This window comes from Eufriesea mexicana, unplaced genomic scaffold (assembly GCF_001483705.2).
Source record: "Eufriesea mexicana isolate 0111107269 unplaced genomic scaffold, ASM148370v2 scaffold1121, whole genome shotgun sequence".
In the NCBI taxonomy this organism is placed as follows: domain Eukaryota; kingdom Metazoa; phylum Arthropoda; class Insecta; order Hymenoptera; family Apidae; genus Eufriesea; species Eufriesea mexicana.
Genome location: NW_016909245.1, coordinates 327,377 through 344,685, shown reverse-complemented (window position 1 = coordinate 344,685; position 17,309 = coordinate 327,377). Strand labels below are relative to the sequence as shown.

The 17,309-nt window shown below is 27.7% G+C and overlaps 2 protein-coding genes across 2 annotated transcripts in view; one reads left to right on the top strand and one right to left on the bottom strand.

The window, feature by feature from the left end:
- Positions 1-669: 669 nt before the first annotated feature.
- On the top strand, positions 670-6,872 carry LOC108547606 (mitochondrial glutamate carrier 1). The gene is made up of 8 exons (XM_017900191.1): positions 670-889; positions 4,132-4,198; positions 4,347-4,481; positions 4,560-4,709; positions 5,031-5,167; positions 6,129-6,314; positions 6,394-6,544; positions 6,640-6,872. Exons 2-8 carry the CDS (start codon positions 4,158-4,160, stop codon positions 6,776-6,778), a joined length of 939 nt encoding a protein of 312 aa, XP_017755680.1. The 5' UTR covers positions 670-889; positions 4,132-4,157; the 3' UTR covers positions 6,779-6,872.
- Positions 2,571-17,309, bottom strand: part of pyd (zonula occludens-like protein polychaetoid) — an 18,402-nt gene continuing 3,663 nt past the window's right edge. The window contains exons 6-18 of the mRNA XM_017900095.1: positions 17,180-17,240; positions 16,949-17,099; positions 16,702-16,853; positions 16,332-16,626; positions 16,073-16,244; positions 15,775-16,000; positions 15,523-15,697; positions 11,425-11,634; positions 10,600-10,941; positions 10,247-10,482; positions 9,488-9,677; positions 8,992-9,404; positions 2,571-2,652 (exon numbers count right to left, since the gene is read on the bottom strand). Of these exons, the coding sequence (XP_017755584.1) occupies positions 2,571-2,652; positions 8,992-9,404; positions 9,488-9,677; positions 10,247-10,482; positions 10,600-10,941; positions 11,425-11,634; positions 15,523-15,697; positions 15,775-16,000; positions 16,073-16,244; positions 16,332-16,626; positions 16,702-16,853; positions 16,949-17,099; positions 17,180-17,240 (2,705 nt within the window). The remainder of the gene's footprint in view (positions 2,653-8,991; positions 9,405-9,487; positions 9,678-10,246; positions 10,483-10,599; positions 10,942-11,424; positions 11,635-15,522; positions 15,698-15,774; positions 16,001-16,072; positions 16,245-16,331; positions 16,627-16,701; positions 16,854-16,948; positions 17,100-17,179; positions 17,241-17,309) is intronic.

The window sequence follows — 17,309 nt, the reverse complement described above, 5'->3', positions numbered from 1 at the left end:
ACTCCTATTCAATACAAATTAATGATATTTATTAAACAGAAAGTAGCAAATTTTATATTTATATTATGCATTCTTTTTCGCTTAGAACTGTTTTAAATTATGATTACACCGCCATCTTCAGAGAAAAATATGACTTAACTCTGATTGAATTCATACAGAGTTAAAATATCTATAAAATCATACAAACAGATATGTAAAGCCAAATTAATAATTAAATATAAAAGTTTCTTATTCAATATGTATAAAATATGTTTCAATAAATATATAACACAACTTTAGTCAAATATTCTTTAAAATTCTCACTTTAAAGATAAGTAAAAAAATATATGAATTTAAAACAATTATTGATAATTTTTAATTGAATATATGCTTTGTATTATAGTACTCCAATATTTTCAATAACATTTTATAACATTTTGATGGTTTCAAAAATATTACATTGCTATACAACTTACATGTTTTAAAAATTGAGTTTCAATTTAGTTCTATCTAGATTGCAAACAAATGAATATTTTAGTCTAATACATTTTAGTCTTGACAAATATATCCCAATCATTTCCTTTAATTTATATCATTTGAACGTTTAAACGAAGAGAAAGAGAGCAATAATTCTCAGAAGAAGTTCCTTTTCTTTCTTTCTCTTCAAAAGACCACTGTGATTGGTGCATAACTTGTGACGTAAGTCAACGACGGTTCCACCCGTGGACCGTGTCGAGTCTTCTTTTATCTTTTAAGATCGTCAGTGAAAACGAAATCTCCTGGATATCATGCTAGTTACACTGCCTGTTTGAGATTGAGCTCCCTACGTCATCCTTATCTTCGCTTTCGATGATAAGAATTGCCTTTTGTCAACGAAATACTGTAAGCAACCACTCTCCACTTTCAATCGGTGAGTATGTCTTCTGCTGAATTTCCGGTTGACTGTCATTCCAAAATTTTACCAAACTATTTCAGAAACAATATACCATCAATCTTTTTCTCATTTACGTCTTATACATTTTTAATTGTTCGTTTTAATATGAGCATTAATGGATGAACTGTCAAGATAAATAAGAATTGAATTTTTATATTTGAAAGTTTATAATTGAAGGTTTCTTTTTGCTTGAAAAGCTGTTTTTCACGAAACATAAATGGTTGAAAATAATAAATTGGTAAAACGAGTTATTGGCATACTTTATAAATTAAAGTCTAACCTTTCTAGCATATAGTTTCAGTTGGTATGGTTGTTGCCTAACCTACTTTATTGGTCACTGGATATTTCCTATATTTACATTGTTTAGGTATATATATACATAAACAATGTAACATATTACTATTTAATTCCGTTTATCGCTTTATTTATTTTTATGTAATTGATTGATAAATAGCTAATTTTTATAAAATAGAATATTGGTTACAAATTCTGTTAAATATTTCTTCACTTATTTGCTTATTAATATTTAAATTCCAATTTATATTTTTGTATTATTTATTAATATTATCGTTTACATTGAAATAAAATTATATAAATCGAGATATGTATATATATTTTATCTCGAAATATAATTATGCACACTTTATTTATACATTTCTAACTTTTAGTAGTATTTAATATTATAAAATTTATGAATATGCGTGGATAATGCATATCCATGTACCCATAAGCGTGTTACGTAATATTTTCACTTATTCTTTTATTATATATTATTAATTCTCAAGGCCATAGTAATATACTAAAAATTTAAATTAATATCCAATAAAGACTTTTTTTTGTTCAAAGATATGAATATTTGAACTACCGTGAAAAAAATATTTGTAATTTCTATAAATTTATATAATTTTAAAGTTATACAACTAAACAAATTTGAAATATTAATTTTAAAAATTAAATCATGCAGTTACACAAAAATTTTATTTTTCTTGAAATTTTACACGGAATGGAATATCAAACCACTATTACTTTAGTTGCCGAAGTTGCCAACACATGTAGGGCAAACATGACGAGTCAAAGTTATTAGTAACAATATGTTTGTGACACTCATTTTGACATATTTTCGCTTTGTAGCAAAATTGTTTTATTACCATCTGTATAATTTATTTATTTAAATAATTCTAGAAAGTATGAGATTTAAAGCTTTATAAAGTAAAGCTATTCCCAGCAGTTTGTCGCACAAAAGAATTCATTCAAGAGAAATTGATCGATACTTACGTAGGCATCCTCGAATTGGAACGAAGAGAAAATCGCTGAACACGTTAGAAAATTTAAGTAGGATTATTTCAAAATTTGCTGATTACTTATTTTTATTTAAATGTAAAAAGTTCAAGTATTAGAAAGTAAAATCTGAAAAAAGATTTTATTTATATATTTTTATATACATGTTACATAAAATTTTAATGAACACTTTTAAAAAAATTGTATGATATTAAGTAAATTATTGTGTATTAACCATCGTTCTCATCATTAATTTTTATTCTTTGATGTAAAATATTGTTTACGTAGAATTATATACTTGCTATATTTTCTGGCTAGCCTTTTATATCACTCATATTATTCGTCATTAACCGTTATTCGTTGCTAACCAAACTGATGCTTACGACGTTTGTTGGAAGCTCTGGCTTTCGTAAGAAATCAATGATATGTCCAGGTCATGTTCATCGACGGGAACATGGTAGCTGAAAGTGGTAATGTTTCCAGAATAAAAGGAACCATTTGCATACCTTGTTGTGCACATGAGATTATACATACGTATATATATTACTTATAACAAATTTTTCGCGACTGTGTATAAAATTCAACAATAATAAATATTTGTTGTATACTTATTTATATCAAATGCTATATATTACAAAATTGTTTTATTCTATTTGTTTGTGACTCTTAGGGAAATATAAACATAACTCTATTTTTATATACATTAGTATTATTTAAAAATTTATGAGATACAGTAGAGAATGTTTGATTTTAATCTATTATTGCAAATATTTTGCAAAGTACACAGAAGATATACATAGGAATATGTAAGATGTTGGTAATTGTAAATGTTTAAGCGAAGATTATTTAAGTTTCCTTAAATTATATAATTTTTAATATATTAGTTAATGTCCTCCTAAAAAAGTATTACACTATTTATATTAAAAGATTACTAATTTAAGGGATATTTTATTTTTAATATGATAAAGTGATATTGATATACCTATTCATATATGGACAAATTTGTTTATAACGTGGCATAGCTTACGAAACACATTTAAACATATAATTTCACGTTCGCCTTTATTAAAAAAATTTGTAAAATAAAACAATAAATGTTCCTTGAACATTTCGAAATTTAAAATTAAATGCTATAGTTTTCTATTTTAAAGGAAAAAGTTTCTTGTACTAGTATTATTTTCCAGTAAAGTATTCCTTTAACTAATAGCATTTTGATGCAAATAGTTTAATTCTCTTCTATAAACAACAACAAGCTGAATCGATAAATATTAAAAAAATATATGATTCTATTTAAACAACGTAAATGACCTTCCCTTGATCTTAACGCTCCTAATTAGCATAATTTTATCTACATTTTAAGATATTATACGCTTGTAATTTTGTTCAGCAACTTTTCGAAATAGTTTTAATAATATAATACAATTGAACACGTTGTATATATTTATATGCAAATATAAATTTTCTAAATATGGTTCCTTGAAATATATACAAATTAATTTACTTATTGATTTAATAAGTGATTTTATATAATAAGTTGTTTCTAGAATTCTTTAATAGAATCATTTTTTAACACTTTCGATAAAGAATTTCATGAGCAAAAGGAAAGTAATATTTTATTTTCAAAAATATTTAACTACAAATAATATATCCAAAATGAAAATGAAGATTGAATCAATAATGAAATAATTAAGGCATGATGTCAATTTTTTACAAATTTAAAAACAGAATTCACTATTTTCATTTATACAATGCAATAATAAATATGATTTACAAAATGTAATTTTTCTGTTAAATAATTATATATAATAATGAATATAATAATAAATATTACTGTATTATTATTAGTGTACGTGCGCGTATGTGTGTGTTTATGTAAATATGCATATACACATACAGCATTTGCTATTCGTATTTTTTAATAAAATATAATTTTGTTATAGGGAGGAAGTTATAAATTCTATTTTCAATGGAAAAGGACGGTGTAGAAAAAGCTCCGGATCAATTTAAGTAAGTCCATTTAATATAAAATGTTCTGATTAAGAAAAATGTGCATAATAAAATTTCCATTTTAAAATGTAAGAAACAAAAGTTATTCCTAATGTAATATATTAAAAAGTAAAGAAATTGGAATACTTCTTATGTAAATAAATTTTAGACTTCTTCCAAAAATTATAAATGGCGGGATCGCAGGTATCATCGGTGTCTCTGTGGTATTTCCACTGGACTTGGTTAAAACACGATTACAGAATCAAGTTGTCGGCCCTAATGGGGAAAGAATGTACAAATCTATGTAAGTAATTACTATCTTTGATACATCTCGAATAAACTAAGAAACAAAATAATAATTACGTAATATGCCCTCTTTTAGGTTCGATTGTTTTAAGAAGACTTACAAGGCTGAAGGCTACTTTGGCATGTATAAAGGGTCTGGCGTGAACATTCTTTTAATCACACCAGAAAAAGCAATCAAACTCACTGCCAATGATACTTTTCGACATTACTTATCTACCGGGCCCGGGTATGTTTGTTTCTTCAACTTCATTAAATATGCAAAGACGTATTGGTTTCATTAACTGCAACATTAATACTGATAAGTTCATTAATATAAATATTAATATTTGTATTCGACATTGGTATTCATATTCTAATATGATACTAATAACGGTACTAATTCTAAAATGAATATGTAGATATTAACACTAATAAAAGGATTGATGATTACATAGGTAATGAATATTTAACATTTGTAATACTGCCAATATTGATTTCGATATTAATACGATACTATTGTACATTTTAATACCATTGGAAACTAAAAATGTATTAATTTCTTGCACAGACAGAAACTGCCATTAGAACGGGAAATGCTCGCCGGTGGTCTAGCTGGAGCTTGTCAAATTATCGTTACAACTCCCATGGAACTGCTCAAAATTCAAATGCAAGATGCTGGGCGCGTAGCAGCAGCAGCAAAAGAAGGTATCAAATTTTATAAACTATTTACTTTTAGGAAATAGTTAAGCTAAAATAATTATTAAATATTAAGGAAATAGATAACAGTAACTATTTACTATAAGAAAAATTGTTTTCAAAGTATTTGTAGATTTGTTAGTAATTCCGTGAATATATACAATATTTTATATTTAATTTGTTTAATACAATCAATGGGGTTTCTAATAAATTATAATTAAGATTTGAATCAAGAACTTTTATTTTTTTCGATTCATGTTTACAGCTATATAACATCCGCGATAGCCAATAAAATTTAGGAACAGGAAGATTTATTTGAAGATGGATGACAGCGTATCGAATATAGATCGGTAAAGGATTTGAGAAAATTATGTTTGCTTCAAAATTAGAGTAGATTTTTATTAATTGTTAATGCATTTCCTAATATGAATATTGTTTTTTAAACATTTGATATGTTGTTAAAATGTTACTTTAAAAGAAAAAATTTTATATTTTTTGCTCTCTTATAAAAGGGACATTTTTTACGAACTGTTTCTGCTTAAGTAAAAATAATTATTATCTATTCTAATTTGAGCGTTAAAAATGTGCATTTACCCTTGATTTCATTGACGCGAGAAATGCAATATTCTCTTTTATGATTCAGTTTTTAAGATTTATTCCTTACTTATTGAAATGTGATTTTTCTTCATATTGGTGGTTTTCCTTGTGTATCAGCAATGCTCATATTCAGTTCTTTTTTTTTTTCAATACAAAATATGATACTAACTGTTGATTAGAATTTATTAATTATATTTACAATATAAAACTAAATTTTTTTAAATATAAATATTTTTAAGCATTTGAACTTCTAATTATAAAGGACTGTAATTTAAAAATTCGAACAATACGACTAATAATAAAACATCAATGTTTACTTTTCTGATAAGAATAATTAATAGCATACAAATAAAAATAAATTTTTCTATTACAGCAGGAAAAACAGTGCCAAAAGTGTCAGCTTTATCATTAACGAAAGATTTACTGCAAAAAAGAGGAATTTTCGGACTTTATCAAGGCACTGGTGCGACAGCACTTAGAGATGTAACATTTTCTATACTTTACTTTCCGTTATTCGCTAGATTGAACGATATTGGGCCAAAAAGGGAGGATGGCTCGTGTAAGTTTTTAGTATATTTTACAGCTTATGCTGAAAATTGATCACAAATTCAACGAGAATTTTTTATTTAATTGGATAGCCGTCTTTTGGTGCTCATTTTTGGCCGGCTGTACCGCTGGTTCTATAGCTGCGTTGTCGGTAAATCCATTTGATGTAGTTAAAACTAGATTACAAGTAATCAAAAAGGCACCCGGTGAACCAACATATGATGGTGTATTAGACTGTATCACGTAAGTTATTGCTGATATTGCTGTTATGAATTCTATATAGTTTTTATTATATAATTAATGAAAAAATGATATAAAAGGAATGTGTTATTTTGTAGTAAAACATTGAAGAATGAAGGTCCAACCGCATTCTTCAAAGGCGGAGCATGCAGAATGATCGTGATTGCACCTCTTTTCGGGATTGCACAAACTGTTTACTACCTCGGCGTTGCAGAATGGCTGTTGGGTCTTAAGTGAACATTGCCTTCTACTCTCCTGTGCCGTCGTAAATACTCTGGGATTTAAACTGACAATAACTGGCGCATTATAGATGTATTTTCGCTTGATATGGTTCGCTAGTTGCTGAGAAAGTGAGTTGTTCTTTTTCTTAACTATTTTGGAACCTTGGTTATCGGTTATAAATAGAATATATTTTAAATTTATTTAATAAATTATTGTACTGGAGAAGTATATTTTTTTTTATATGTATGTATTATTATAATCTTTCTTTTCTATGCGTATAATTTCTCCTAATTTTCTTTTAAGACTTTGTAGTGCAATAAATCGTGCAAAATAAATTTGATAATTGTAAATAAAATGGAACTCTCTAAGACTTAAATTCAATCAAAATAACAAAAATTATGTAATATTTCAATAGTAACTTGACCTGAAGTTTGATATATGTTTCATCATTTTATATTACAAGAAACAATTTGACTTTAATAAAGATAGAAGAAATTGGTAATATTAATTTATTTTTATATATTTTTATAATTGTCTTTACGGATAATCAAGGTTCTGTTGAGTTATATAAGGACTAGATTAACGTTTATAAATAATAACGTTGATTTTGACCTGGTATTATTATTAAGTAAGAATGAAATCCATGATTTGCGATCAAGTTCGTTTATTTTCACTAACAAACTAGTCATAAATCATAGATTTTATTTCTTCGATCTTCCCTATCTCGTATATAAATTACTTCTTCAAAAACCAGTGTTTCCAATTTTTCTCATTTTTATAATAAGTAAAAGTAAGACAAAATTATTTTTCTTTAAATTAGATTTACTTGTATCTTTCTTAGTCTAAATTTTTAATTTATATATACTTGGACCGAATAAACTTATGTTAAAACCGACAAATATAAAATATTATATATTTAAGTATGTATAATACGCTACATCGTTAGTAAACATTAAAAAATCTACTGCAAAGAAATTATTACTTATAATCGATCAACAAATATTAGAATTTTTTTATGTTGTATCGAGGGAAACACTGGTGTAATACATCATGATAAAAGGAGCTTATATTTTGTAAGATTTTAGTTTCATTTGTGATTCTAGTAAATTCAATTGTCAGCAGTTACTATAGTTGTAAGGATGAAATAATACGAAGTAACTCTTAATTGGTATGATTAAAAATAAAATAAAAAAAATATGCATGATATATACAAATGTAGGTTTTGTTACATTTTTTTTTTTTAATTAGAATATAGCATTATTTTATGTTTTATCAACAAAGTTAATTACACAATTACTATAAACATATCTACACGATTAAAGTTTTTTTCAAGCTTTTCTAATGTAAAAAATATAGTCTATAATATTATAGATTTCTATCAAATCTGTTTAAGACATTAACTAAATATAAAAAATATCATAGCAATTAAGAGTTAAATTGTTCTTCCATTTCTTACGAAATTTTGTGGGGATATTTTAGAGAAATTTCTCAAATGGGAATTCATTGTCAATTTTAGTAAAAGTTTTCTGGAAATATAGTAGAAATTAAATGTTATTGATGTATATTGACATTGTACAAAAGTAAATCTACCCTGTACAAATTTTGGCTTATTCTTCAAAAATATTCCTAAGGAGATTTATTTTTTTGTATAATGAACTGACTAGACAATCTTCTCTTATATAAATGAAAGGAGAAACATAATTTGTTTCACTAGTACAATTTTTATTAAAAAATTTTATTTAACAACTGTTTCTTGCTAAACTTTGTTATGTTGTTTTTTATTAAAATTGTATATACAAAATCAAAGTGAAAAAAAAATGAAACAGATTCAATATCCTAGTTCTTTTTTCGTAGAACTTGTCTTCTGTTTCAGTATTTTTATTCATTGTCGCGTACTATTTTTATTACAACATCCAGATATTTGTTTGCTGTTGTTCATATCAAGATAGTAAGTTTAATAATTTTCATTTTCTTTGCCATTAAAAAACTATATAAATCCTTCCACATATTAACTGTAATAATAATATCTTTTATTACCAAATCTTCACGAAATATTTGTAAAGTACTGAAATATTAATACAATCTGAAGATTTTATAAATCTAATATCGTAAAATTTCAAATTAAAGTTATAAATTTAAAATTTTTTAATTTCCTTAAATTAATAATAATTTGAAGTTATAGTACATAAAAAAATATACATTAAATATAAAAAATACTGTAACTTTACCTTGCGTTGTAATGATGTACAGGTTTGCGATAAAGTTCAAAAGCACTTCCTCTTTGTTCTCTGCTTCCAGCGAGATCTAGTCCACTCGGTTCTCGATTATGCCCTGGACTCGTTGGGAAACTTTGTCCAGGTGCATTGTGACCGTTATTCACCACATATCCATTATGATTAACACTGTTTCTATTATGTGAAAGACCGAGACTTAACTGACTGGCACTATTACTATGACTGTGGGTTGACATTGGCGGACTACAGTGCGCATGCGTATGACTCAAACTATGATTGTGCGCAGACGTAGAAAGGTGATTTAAGTTATGGTGGGAATTCCCGAGATTTGAATCATGACGATTTGGTGGTGGTATGTTATAATAATATTGTCCACTATTTCGTTGAACATTGTTGGTATTTTCTACCTAAAATGAAAAATTTTTATTTTAATGTTTTATTTTTATTATTGCGTTTAAAAATAGCTTCTTATAGAAAAAAATTTACTTACATGAGAAGTAGCAATGGAATAACTTTTTGAATGTTGATGAGTATTATTTGTTTCATTTCCATTATTTTCTGGCTGGGACAAATTTGCTTGTGGTGGCCTATAGTTTTTTGGTTTTGGAGGTGGTATTGGTTTGTATGATCCTCCAGGTTTATTTTGCGGTAACGTTATCGATTTGTAATCAGTTGTGCGGCTACAATATACAAAGCAAAATATCCTAGCGTACAGGAGTTTAATAGGCATTGAATAAATAATAATAAAAATTATAAAATATATAAAAACGGGATTTTTAGGATAAAAAATATTTTATCTATAAAATAGAAACTAGGTATCTGATCTAAGATAAATTAATAATGAACTTTAGTAATATAATAATGCAAGAAAAAAGTTTACGATACTCAAATTGAAAAATAAAATTCTTTAAAAAAAGTTGTATCATTTTTTTTCATATATAACTATATGAGTTATACACGTATGCACATCTAACTACGACATTCATAAAATTTAAAATAATACAATGAAATTAAAAATTCAAACTAGTGTATCTTGACTAGAAATATAAATTCTACAAGCTCTCCTCAATGGTCGAGGTTTTCGCACCAGCATTCTAGAATATAGAGAAATAAAATAAAAAAAAAAAAGACATTAAAAAGATTTTAATATTTTTATATGTAACTTTTTCTCTGTGCATGTGGATTTTTTTCTTAACTAACAGATTGTATATTAAGAAAATTTTTACTTCTTACATAAATAAATCCATACCTATATTTAGCGTAATCGGTTCGTGGTTGTGAATCGTGATTTGGAATTGGTTGTGCTGTCGATCTAGTAAATCTGTAAGGATCATGTGGTCTTGTTGGCGCACCACTGCTCTTTAAGTCATCTGGAACATTGGGACCCAATCGACCAGTTGATGTACTTAAACCTGGTGCTCCATAATTGGCATTTCCATTTGTATTATTATAGGAATCATAAGAAGACATGCTATCGTAACTCCCCTACAAATATATAGTAAATAGCAATTATGATATTTTATAATAATATAGCTACATTTATAATAAACTAATAAATTATATTAATAATAATATATTAATATAATTTTATGTAGTCTTTACCGCTTTTGGTTGGGCTCTTTCAAGCGATGATGTAGCATTAGCTTTATGAGGCGTTGCATTTATATAATTTGCAACATCCAATACTGAATCTGTTTTATTGAGCAATCGTTCTTGGGCTGATCTTCCAATGGTATTTCTTTGTTGTTGACTACTTGGTTTCGCATTACGATCCACTCGTGGAGGTAAATCAGGAGGGCTGTGATGAGAAGATCGTGGCTCGAATGAACCACCTAAATATTCCGGTGATCCCGATTGATTACTAACTTGTCCTGATAATGAGAATCCATATTTTCCATCCCCCATTCCTCCTTGCGATCTTCTTTTTGGCTGATCAAAGGATTGCTAAAAACATAAAAAAAAAGTAATATTCCAGCGCTTCTTCTATCCTGTGTCCAAAAATGTCAGTGCTCCAGACTGCGAAGCCGACAATGACTGCACGCTCGGTTTTAGTCGATACGTGTCTTTATGGTTACCGTTCAGTCTTGAGAAAATTAAGACAAAATTGAAGTAATATTACTATAACCATTACTATAATAATATAATGAACTAAATTATGTACAATAGACTATCAAAAATAACACTAAAATAATAAAATAATTCTCAGCATTGTTGGACATGGAATGAAACAACCGCTATCGCTTGGCAATTTTCGCTTGGGAAATGAGAAAGTCCCGTGGCACTTAGACTATTAAATATTGTAAATATGTTATATAAAATTATACATTTTCTTAGTTCAAAGAATTTATATCCAATACATTTATTGAAAATTTGTTTCGATTTTACTAGGATAATTATTACTGGATTAATAGAATTAAATTATCTTGCCTGATAAGTGGTCGAATATGGTGGTGGTGCCGCGATGTCATCTTGTGTCGCGATGCTGGGATCAGAACTGCTTTTCAATCTAGACGGTGCACCCAAAGCGCCCGGTAAAGCTGGTGCCGGACTGAGTTCCAAGTCACTCTCCGGGGAGGAAGCATAGGAGAGGCGAGAAGTCATCGGGAATAGGAAGTCATCCGAGAGTGCTTCTTCCGGCTATCATCGCAGGACATAGAGGACAACACGTTACAGAGATTTATGCTCTATTCAACCCTTCCAGAACTTCTTTTCATTTATAATACAGCAGAAAACAATTAAACATTTATGATGAATATTGTTTACATTCTTCATATAGAAATTGCATAACTTCTTACAAAATGATGAATTTTTGATTAGATTATTTATATGTAAATGAAGCTGCTAAGTATGTTTTATTATAGTAATAATGTCTGAAAGGGTTAAAATTGGAACAAAAAACAAATACTTGTCATTTGGTTAAGATTAATTCTGAAATTCAGTTAAGGTATTTTGAAGATTACAGAGTAGATTAAAATTAAATTAATATATGTTTAAAAATGAAACAAAATATTTCTAAGTAAAAAGTATTTTTATACATTTCAATAATTTTTTAGTTTATTTGGGGGTAATGAAATGTTTGATCATAATTCAGCTTAGAAAAACCCACATGACACCCAAAACAAAATATACCACCGAACATTTTGTTAGTCTTGCAAGATGTAGGATGAATGATGAAAAGAATTCCTATAAAACGGATTTAATATATTATTTATTTTATAACAAAAATTATATCACCTAAAGAATAAGTGCTTTTGATTCATTTTCTATTGTTCTTGTAAATTGCATTTTTGGTAGATATAAGTTCAAACTTTAAAGTTTAAGACACACACACACACACACACACATACACGCGCGCGCACGCGCGTGTATGTAAAGTTATTTTGAAACTGACATCAAATTTATACATTTTATTTTCTTTTATATGTATATTTTTACACTGTTAGTATTTTGAATCTATAATAATTTTCTACTATAAGAATAAAATTATTTTATTACTGTTATTTATTCTTTTTCTTTTTAATGGAATATATTATATTATATTCAATCCTGACAACAATGAAAACTTGTTAAAATTGTATTATTAGTATCATTTATTACGTTATCATTTAATGAAATCATGAATTATAGTTATTTATTCCTCGTGATTTCCCTATTTAATTCAATATCGGAAAGACGTTTTGAAATTACGTCTTTACAAGGTAAAAAATTACAAAATGCTTTCTTGATTATTTTGACTAGTTTTAAATACTTACGAAATTTTTAATAATATACTATGAGATTACCTTGTTTCAACTCACGATGATTGGCGTTAAAGCTATGAAGTTAGCCATGCAAATTAAACTGAATATGAAATATAAGGTGTCTCGAATATCTTAAAATATAATTATAAAAATAAACAATTTTAATATAAAACTATTTTGAAACATCTTTTATAAGTTAGAATAATAAATTAAAAATATATCAATATGTTTTTTACTCATAGTTATAATTGATAAATTAAACACTTTATAATAGAACCTCCATAACTGCATGAAAATCGTATTGAAAATATACAAGTACTAAGTAATTAATGCATGAGACATAATATGTATTCTTCTTTTTTCTGTTATCACTGGGGTTGTAATTATCGAGATTCTACATATCTGAAAATTTAAGATAAATTCAAAATTTATATTATTTTAAATGCTCAAGAAAGTAATGTATAATATTTTGAAAGATGATAATCAAGACACCTAAGTAGGAAAAGCGGGATTTAAATATAGCCGAAAAATTGCTCACGGACAACATCAGAAGTTAGAGACGGATAAGAAGGTAATGAAAATAACTTGTCCGTGTGATATGTGTCATTTTCGTTTACGTCGTGATATATAGTTTCTTTTAACATCGGGGGTACAGGAGGAGGAGGTAAATCACGAGGGTCACCGGACGAATGACATGGTTCCCACGTCATTTGTCGACCACATGACGGCTATAATAAATTATTATAAAATAATTTCATCAACATAATTCCATTCGTTCCCAGCAATAGGATTTTCATCATTCGTACGATATTTAAGTTTAAATATTTCCAATATTTTTATGCATCTATTTATATAAAAACTAGACATATTAAAATAAGTAATTTAAAAGAAAATTACTTTACTGGTTTTTTATTACTTTAATTAGTTATTTAAGGTCATACCGTGCTTTTTATTGTTGGATTCCGCAATAAAAATATGTCAATAAATTACAGAATTTCTTTACCTTAGTTTGACTCATCCAAAGTAATCCTTGTTGTTGTCGATCGATTAGTTCTCGCAGTTTTCGATACCACGCTTCCGGCGTAGTTAACGTAATCACTGCGCTGAAGATATGGCCCCAAATTTTATCTAGTTTTTGACATTGCTCTAGAAGTTTTTTGCTGCTTTTATGCGCTGATCTGAAATGAAAATTCGAACTTGTCTATTTATATATCTGAGAACATATCAAACATATATTTATTTGATTGATACTTGCTTAGGAACTCCGGCTCGCATCTCCTTGATAATCTGTTTCGTTTCGGCTTTTAAAAAAATAACTATTGGATAAAACTGCGCGTAATTCAATCGATCTACTGCATTTGGTACACACACACACACACACACACATACACGCGCGCGCACGCGCGTGTATGTAAAGTTATTTTGAAACTGACATCAAATTTATACATTTTATTTTCTTTTATATGTATATTTTTACACTGTTAGTATTTTGAATCTATAATAATTTTCTACTATAAGAATAAAATTATTTTATTACTGTTATTTATTCTTTTTCTTTTTAATGGAATATATTATATTATATTCAATCCTGACAACAATGAAAACTTGTTAAAATTGTATTATTAGTATCATTTATTACGTTATCATTTAATGAAATCATGAATTATAGTTATTTATTCCTCGTGATTTCCCTATTTAATTCAATATCGGAAAGACGTTTTGAAATTACGTCTTTACAAGGTAAAAAATTACAAAATGCTTTCTTGATTATTTTGACTAGTTTTAAATACTTACGAAATTTTTAATAATATACTATGAGATTACCTTGTTTCAACTCACGATGATTGGCGTTAAAGCTATGAAGTTAGCCATGCAAATTAAACTGAATATGAAATATAAGGTGTCTCGAATATCTTAAAATATAATTATAAAAATAAACAATTTTAATATAAAACTATTTTGAAACATCTTTTATAAGTTAGAATAATAAATTAAAAATATATCAATATGTTTTTTACTCATAGTTATAATTGATAAATTAAACACTTTATAATAGAACCTCCATAACTGCATGAAAATCGTATTGAAAATATACAAGTACTAAGTAATTAATGCATGAGACATAATATGTATTCTTCTTTTTTCTGTTATCACTGGGGTTGTAATTATCGAGATTCTACATATCTGAAAATTTAAGATAAATTCAAAATTTATATTATTTTAAATGCTCAAGAAAGTAATGTATAATATTTTGAAAGATGATAATCAAGACACCTAAGTAGGAAAAGCGGGATTTAAATATAGCCGAAAAATTGCTCACGGACAACATCAGAAGTTAGAGACGGATAAGAAGGTAATGAAAATAACTTGTCCGTGTGATATGTGTCATTTTCGTTTACGTCGTGATATATAGTTTCTTTTAACATCGGGGGTACAGGAGGAGGAGGTAAATCACGAGGGTCACCGGACGAATGACATGGTTCCCACGTCATTTGTCGACCACATGACGGCTATAATAAATTATTATAAAATAATTTCATCAACATAATTCCATTCGTTCCCAGCAATAGGATTTTCATCATTCGTACGATATTTAAGTTTAAATATTTCCAATATTTTTATGCATCTATTTATATAAAAACTAGACATATTAAAATAAGTAATTTAAAAGAAAATTACTTTACTGGTTTTTTATTACTTTAATTAGTTATTTAAGGTCATACCGTGCTTTTTATTGTTGGATTCCGCAATAAAAATATGTCAATAAATTACAGAATTTCTTTACCTTAGTTTGACTCATCCAAAGTAATCCTTGTTGTTGTCGATCGATTAGTTCTCGCAGTTTTCGATACCACGCTTCCGGCGTAGTTAACGTAATCACTGCGCTGAAGATATGGCCCCAAATTTTATCTAGTTTTTGACATTGCTCTAGAAGTTTTTTGCTGCTTTTATGCGCTGATCTGAAATGAAAATTCGAACTTGTCTATTTATATATCTGAGAACATATCAAACATATATTTATTTGATTGATACTTGCTTAGGAACTCCGGCTCGCATCTCCTTGATAATCTGTTTCGTTTCGGCTTTTAAAAAAATAACTATTGGATAAAACTGCGCGTAATTCAATCGATCTACTGCATTTGGAGTTATATCTAATAAAGCATGTTTTCCTCGATCCATTACTTCTCTAATAGCACTAAGTCGAATGATACCCGATGACTTCGTATTCTTTCCAACATTATCATCTAATTGATTTTCCATTTCTATACATAAATAAATAACTTAAAAATTTTTGTTGAACTTGATGTTAACATGATTAGAGTTTTCCTACTTACGTGGAGACGTGAATTTATCAGGAAAGTCTTTCAATAATTTTTCTCTAGCTAAATCTGCAACAGGACCAAATAATACTACAGGTCTCACAAATCCTGGATGCCTTAAAATTACTCTTTCATAGGCTGGAAATTTGCTAACACTGTCTGAAAATACTACATCATCCCAATGATCCTAAAAGTCACAATAAAACATATATTGTTATGATAACCAAATAAATTATGTCAAAATTTTTTTTTAAATAAATAAAAAGAAAATTACTCTGCCAAGAGATTTGGAACGTCTATGACTACTTCTTCTCCTCCTAAAGAAACTACCCCTGCTTTCACTGGCACTCATTTCCTTCTTTGTTGCATTAAATTGCGCGGTCGCTAGTTCTTCAGCTCGAGCTTTATTTGGAATAATTCCTTTTTGTACTTCCTGATTATTCCTACCAATACGAAATACTTGCCACGAACCGACGACACCGTTGTGTAGTGTATCCACAACGTGAAATACGTCCCCGCTGCGGAAGCTCATTTCTCCTTTTTGCGGTTGTTCGTAATGGAAATGAGTTCTGTAATAGTATATGATTAAATATGTAGCAATTTAAATTATGTATTAGTTAACTCAAATTTGAAATAATATTTACTTTATGTGAAAAGAATCACCCTTTCCAGATGCTACTACTTGATCGTATTCCTGCCGTCGATGTTGAACAATTAAGTCAATTTGTTCTTGTAGACTAAGCAAGAAAAGAACCGCTTCTTCTCTTGTTACCCCTTTCATGTCCATATCATTTATCTATAATTTTTTATTGCATATTTTAAAATTAAATATATTTCTGTATAATAAATTGAGTTTATTTTGAAAAAAAAAAAAAAATCAAGAAAATTTACCTTTAAAATTTTATCTCCGGGTTGCAAACCCTGAAGGGATGCTGGGCTTCCCGTTTGAACAGCTGTTACGAAAACACCAGTTTCGTTTCCGCCACTCAGGCGAACACCCACTGATCCTTCTTTTTGAAAAGTAATAAATCGCGGATCAGGCCTAAAAATTAATTGACATTAATTACTTAATAAGTTTTATGTAGTTATTGATATTAAAAGTAATTAGATGATATAACGTACATTGGAACCTTATTTCTAGATAAATCTTCATCGTACAATTGTCTTCTTGTGCTATAATAATCTAAAAAATAATGTAAAATATATTTTAATTTTTAAACTATATTTCGATTTAAATACCCCCCCCCCCCCC

Excerpts from the sequence above, each read along its gene's own strand:
- LOC108547606 (XM_017900191.1), top strand. The coding sequence starts at position 4,158 with ATGGAAAAGGACGGTGTAGAAAAAGCTCCGGATCAATTTAA. Across the intron at positions 4,199-4,346 it reads AAAGCTCCGGATCAATTTAA|ACTTCTTCCAAAAATTATAA; the intron begins GTAAGTCCATTT and ends AATAAATTTTAG. Across the intron at positions 6,315-6,393 it reads AAAAAGGGAGGATGGCTCGT|CCGTCTTTTGGTGCTCATTT; the intron begins GTAAGTTTTTAG and ends TTAATTGGATAG.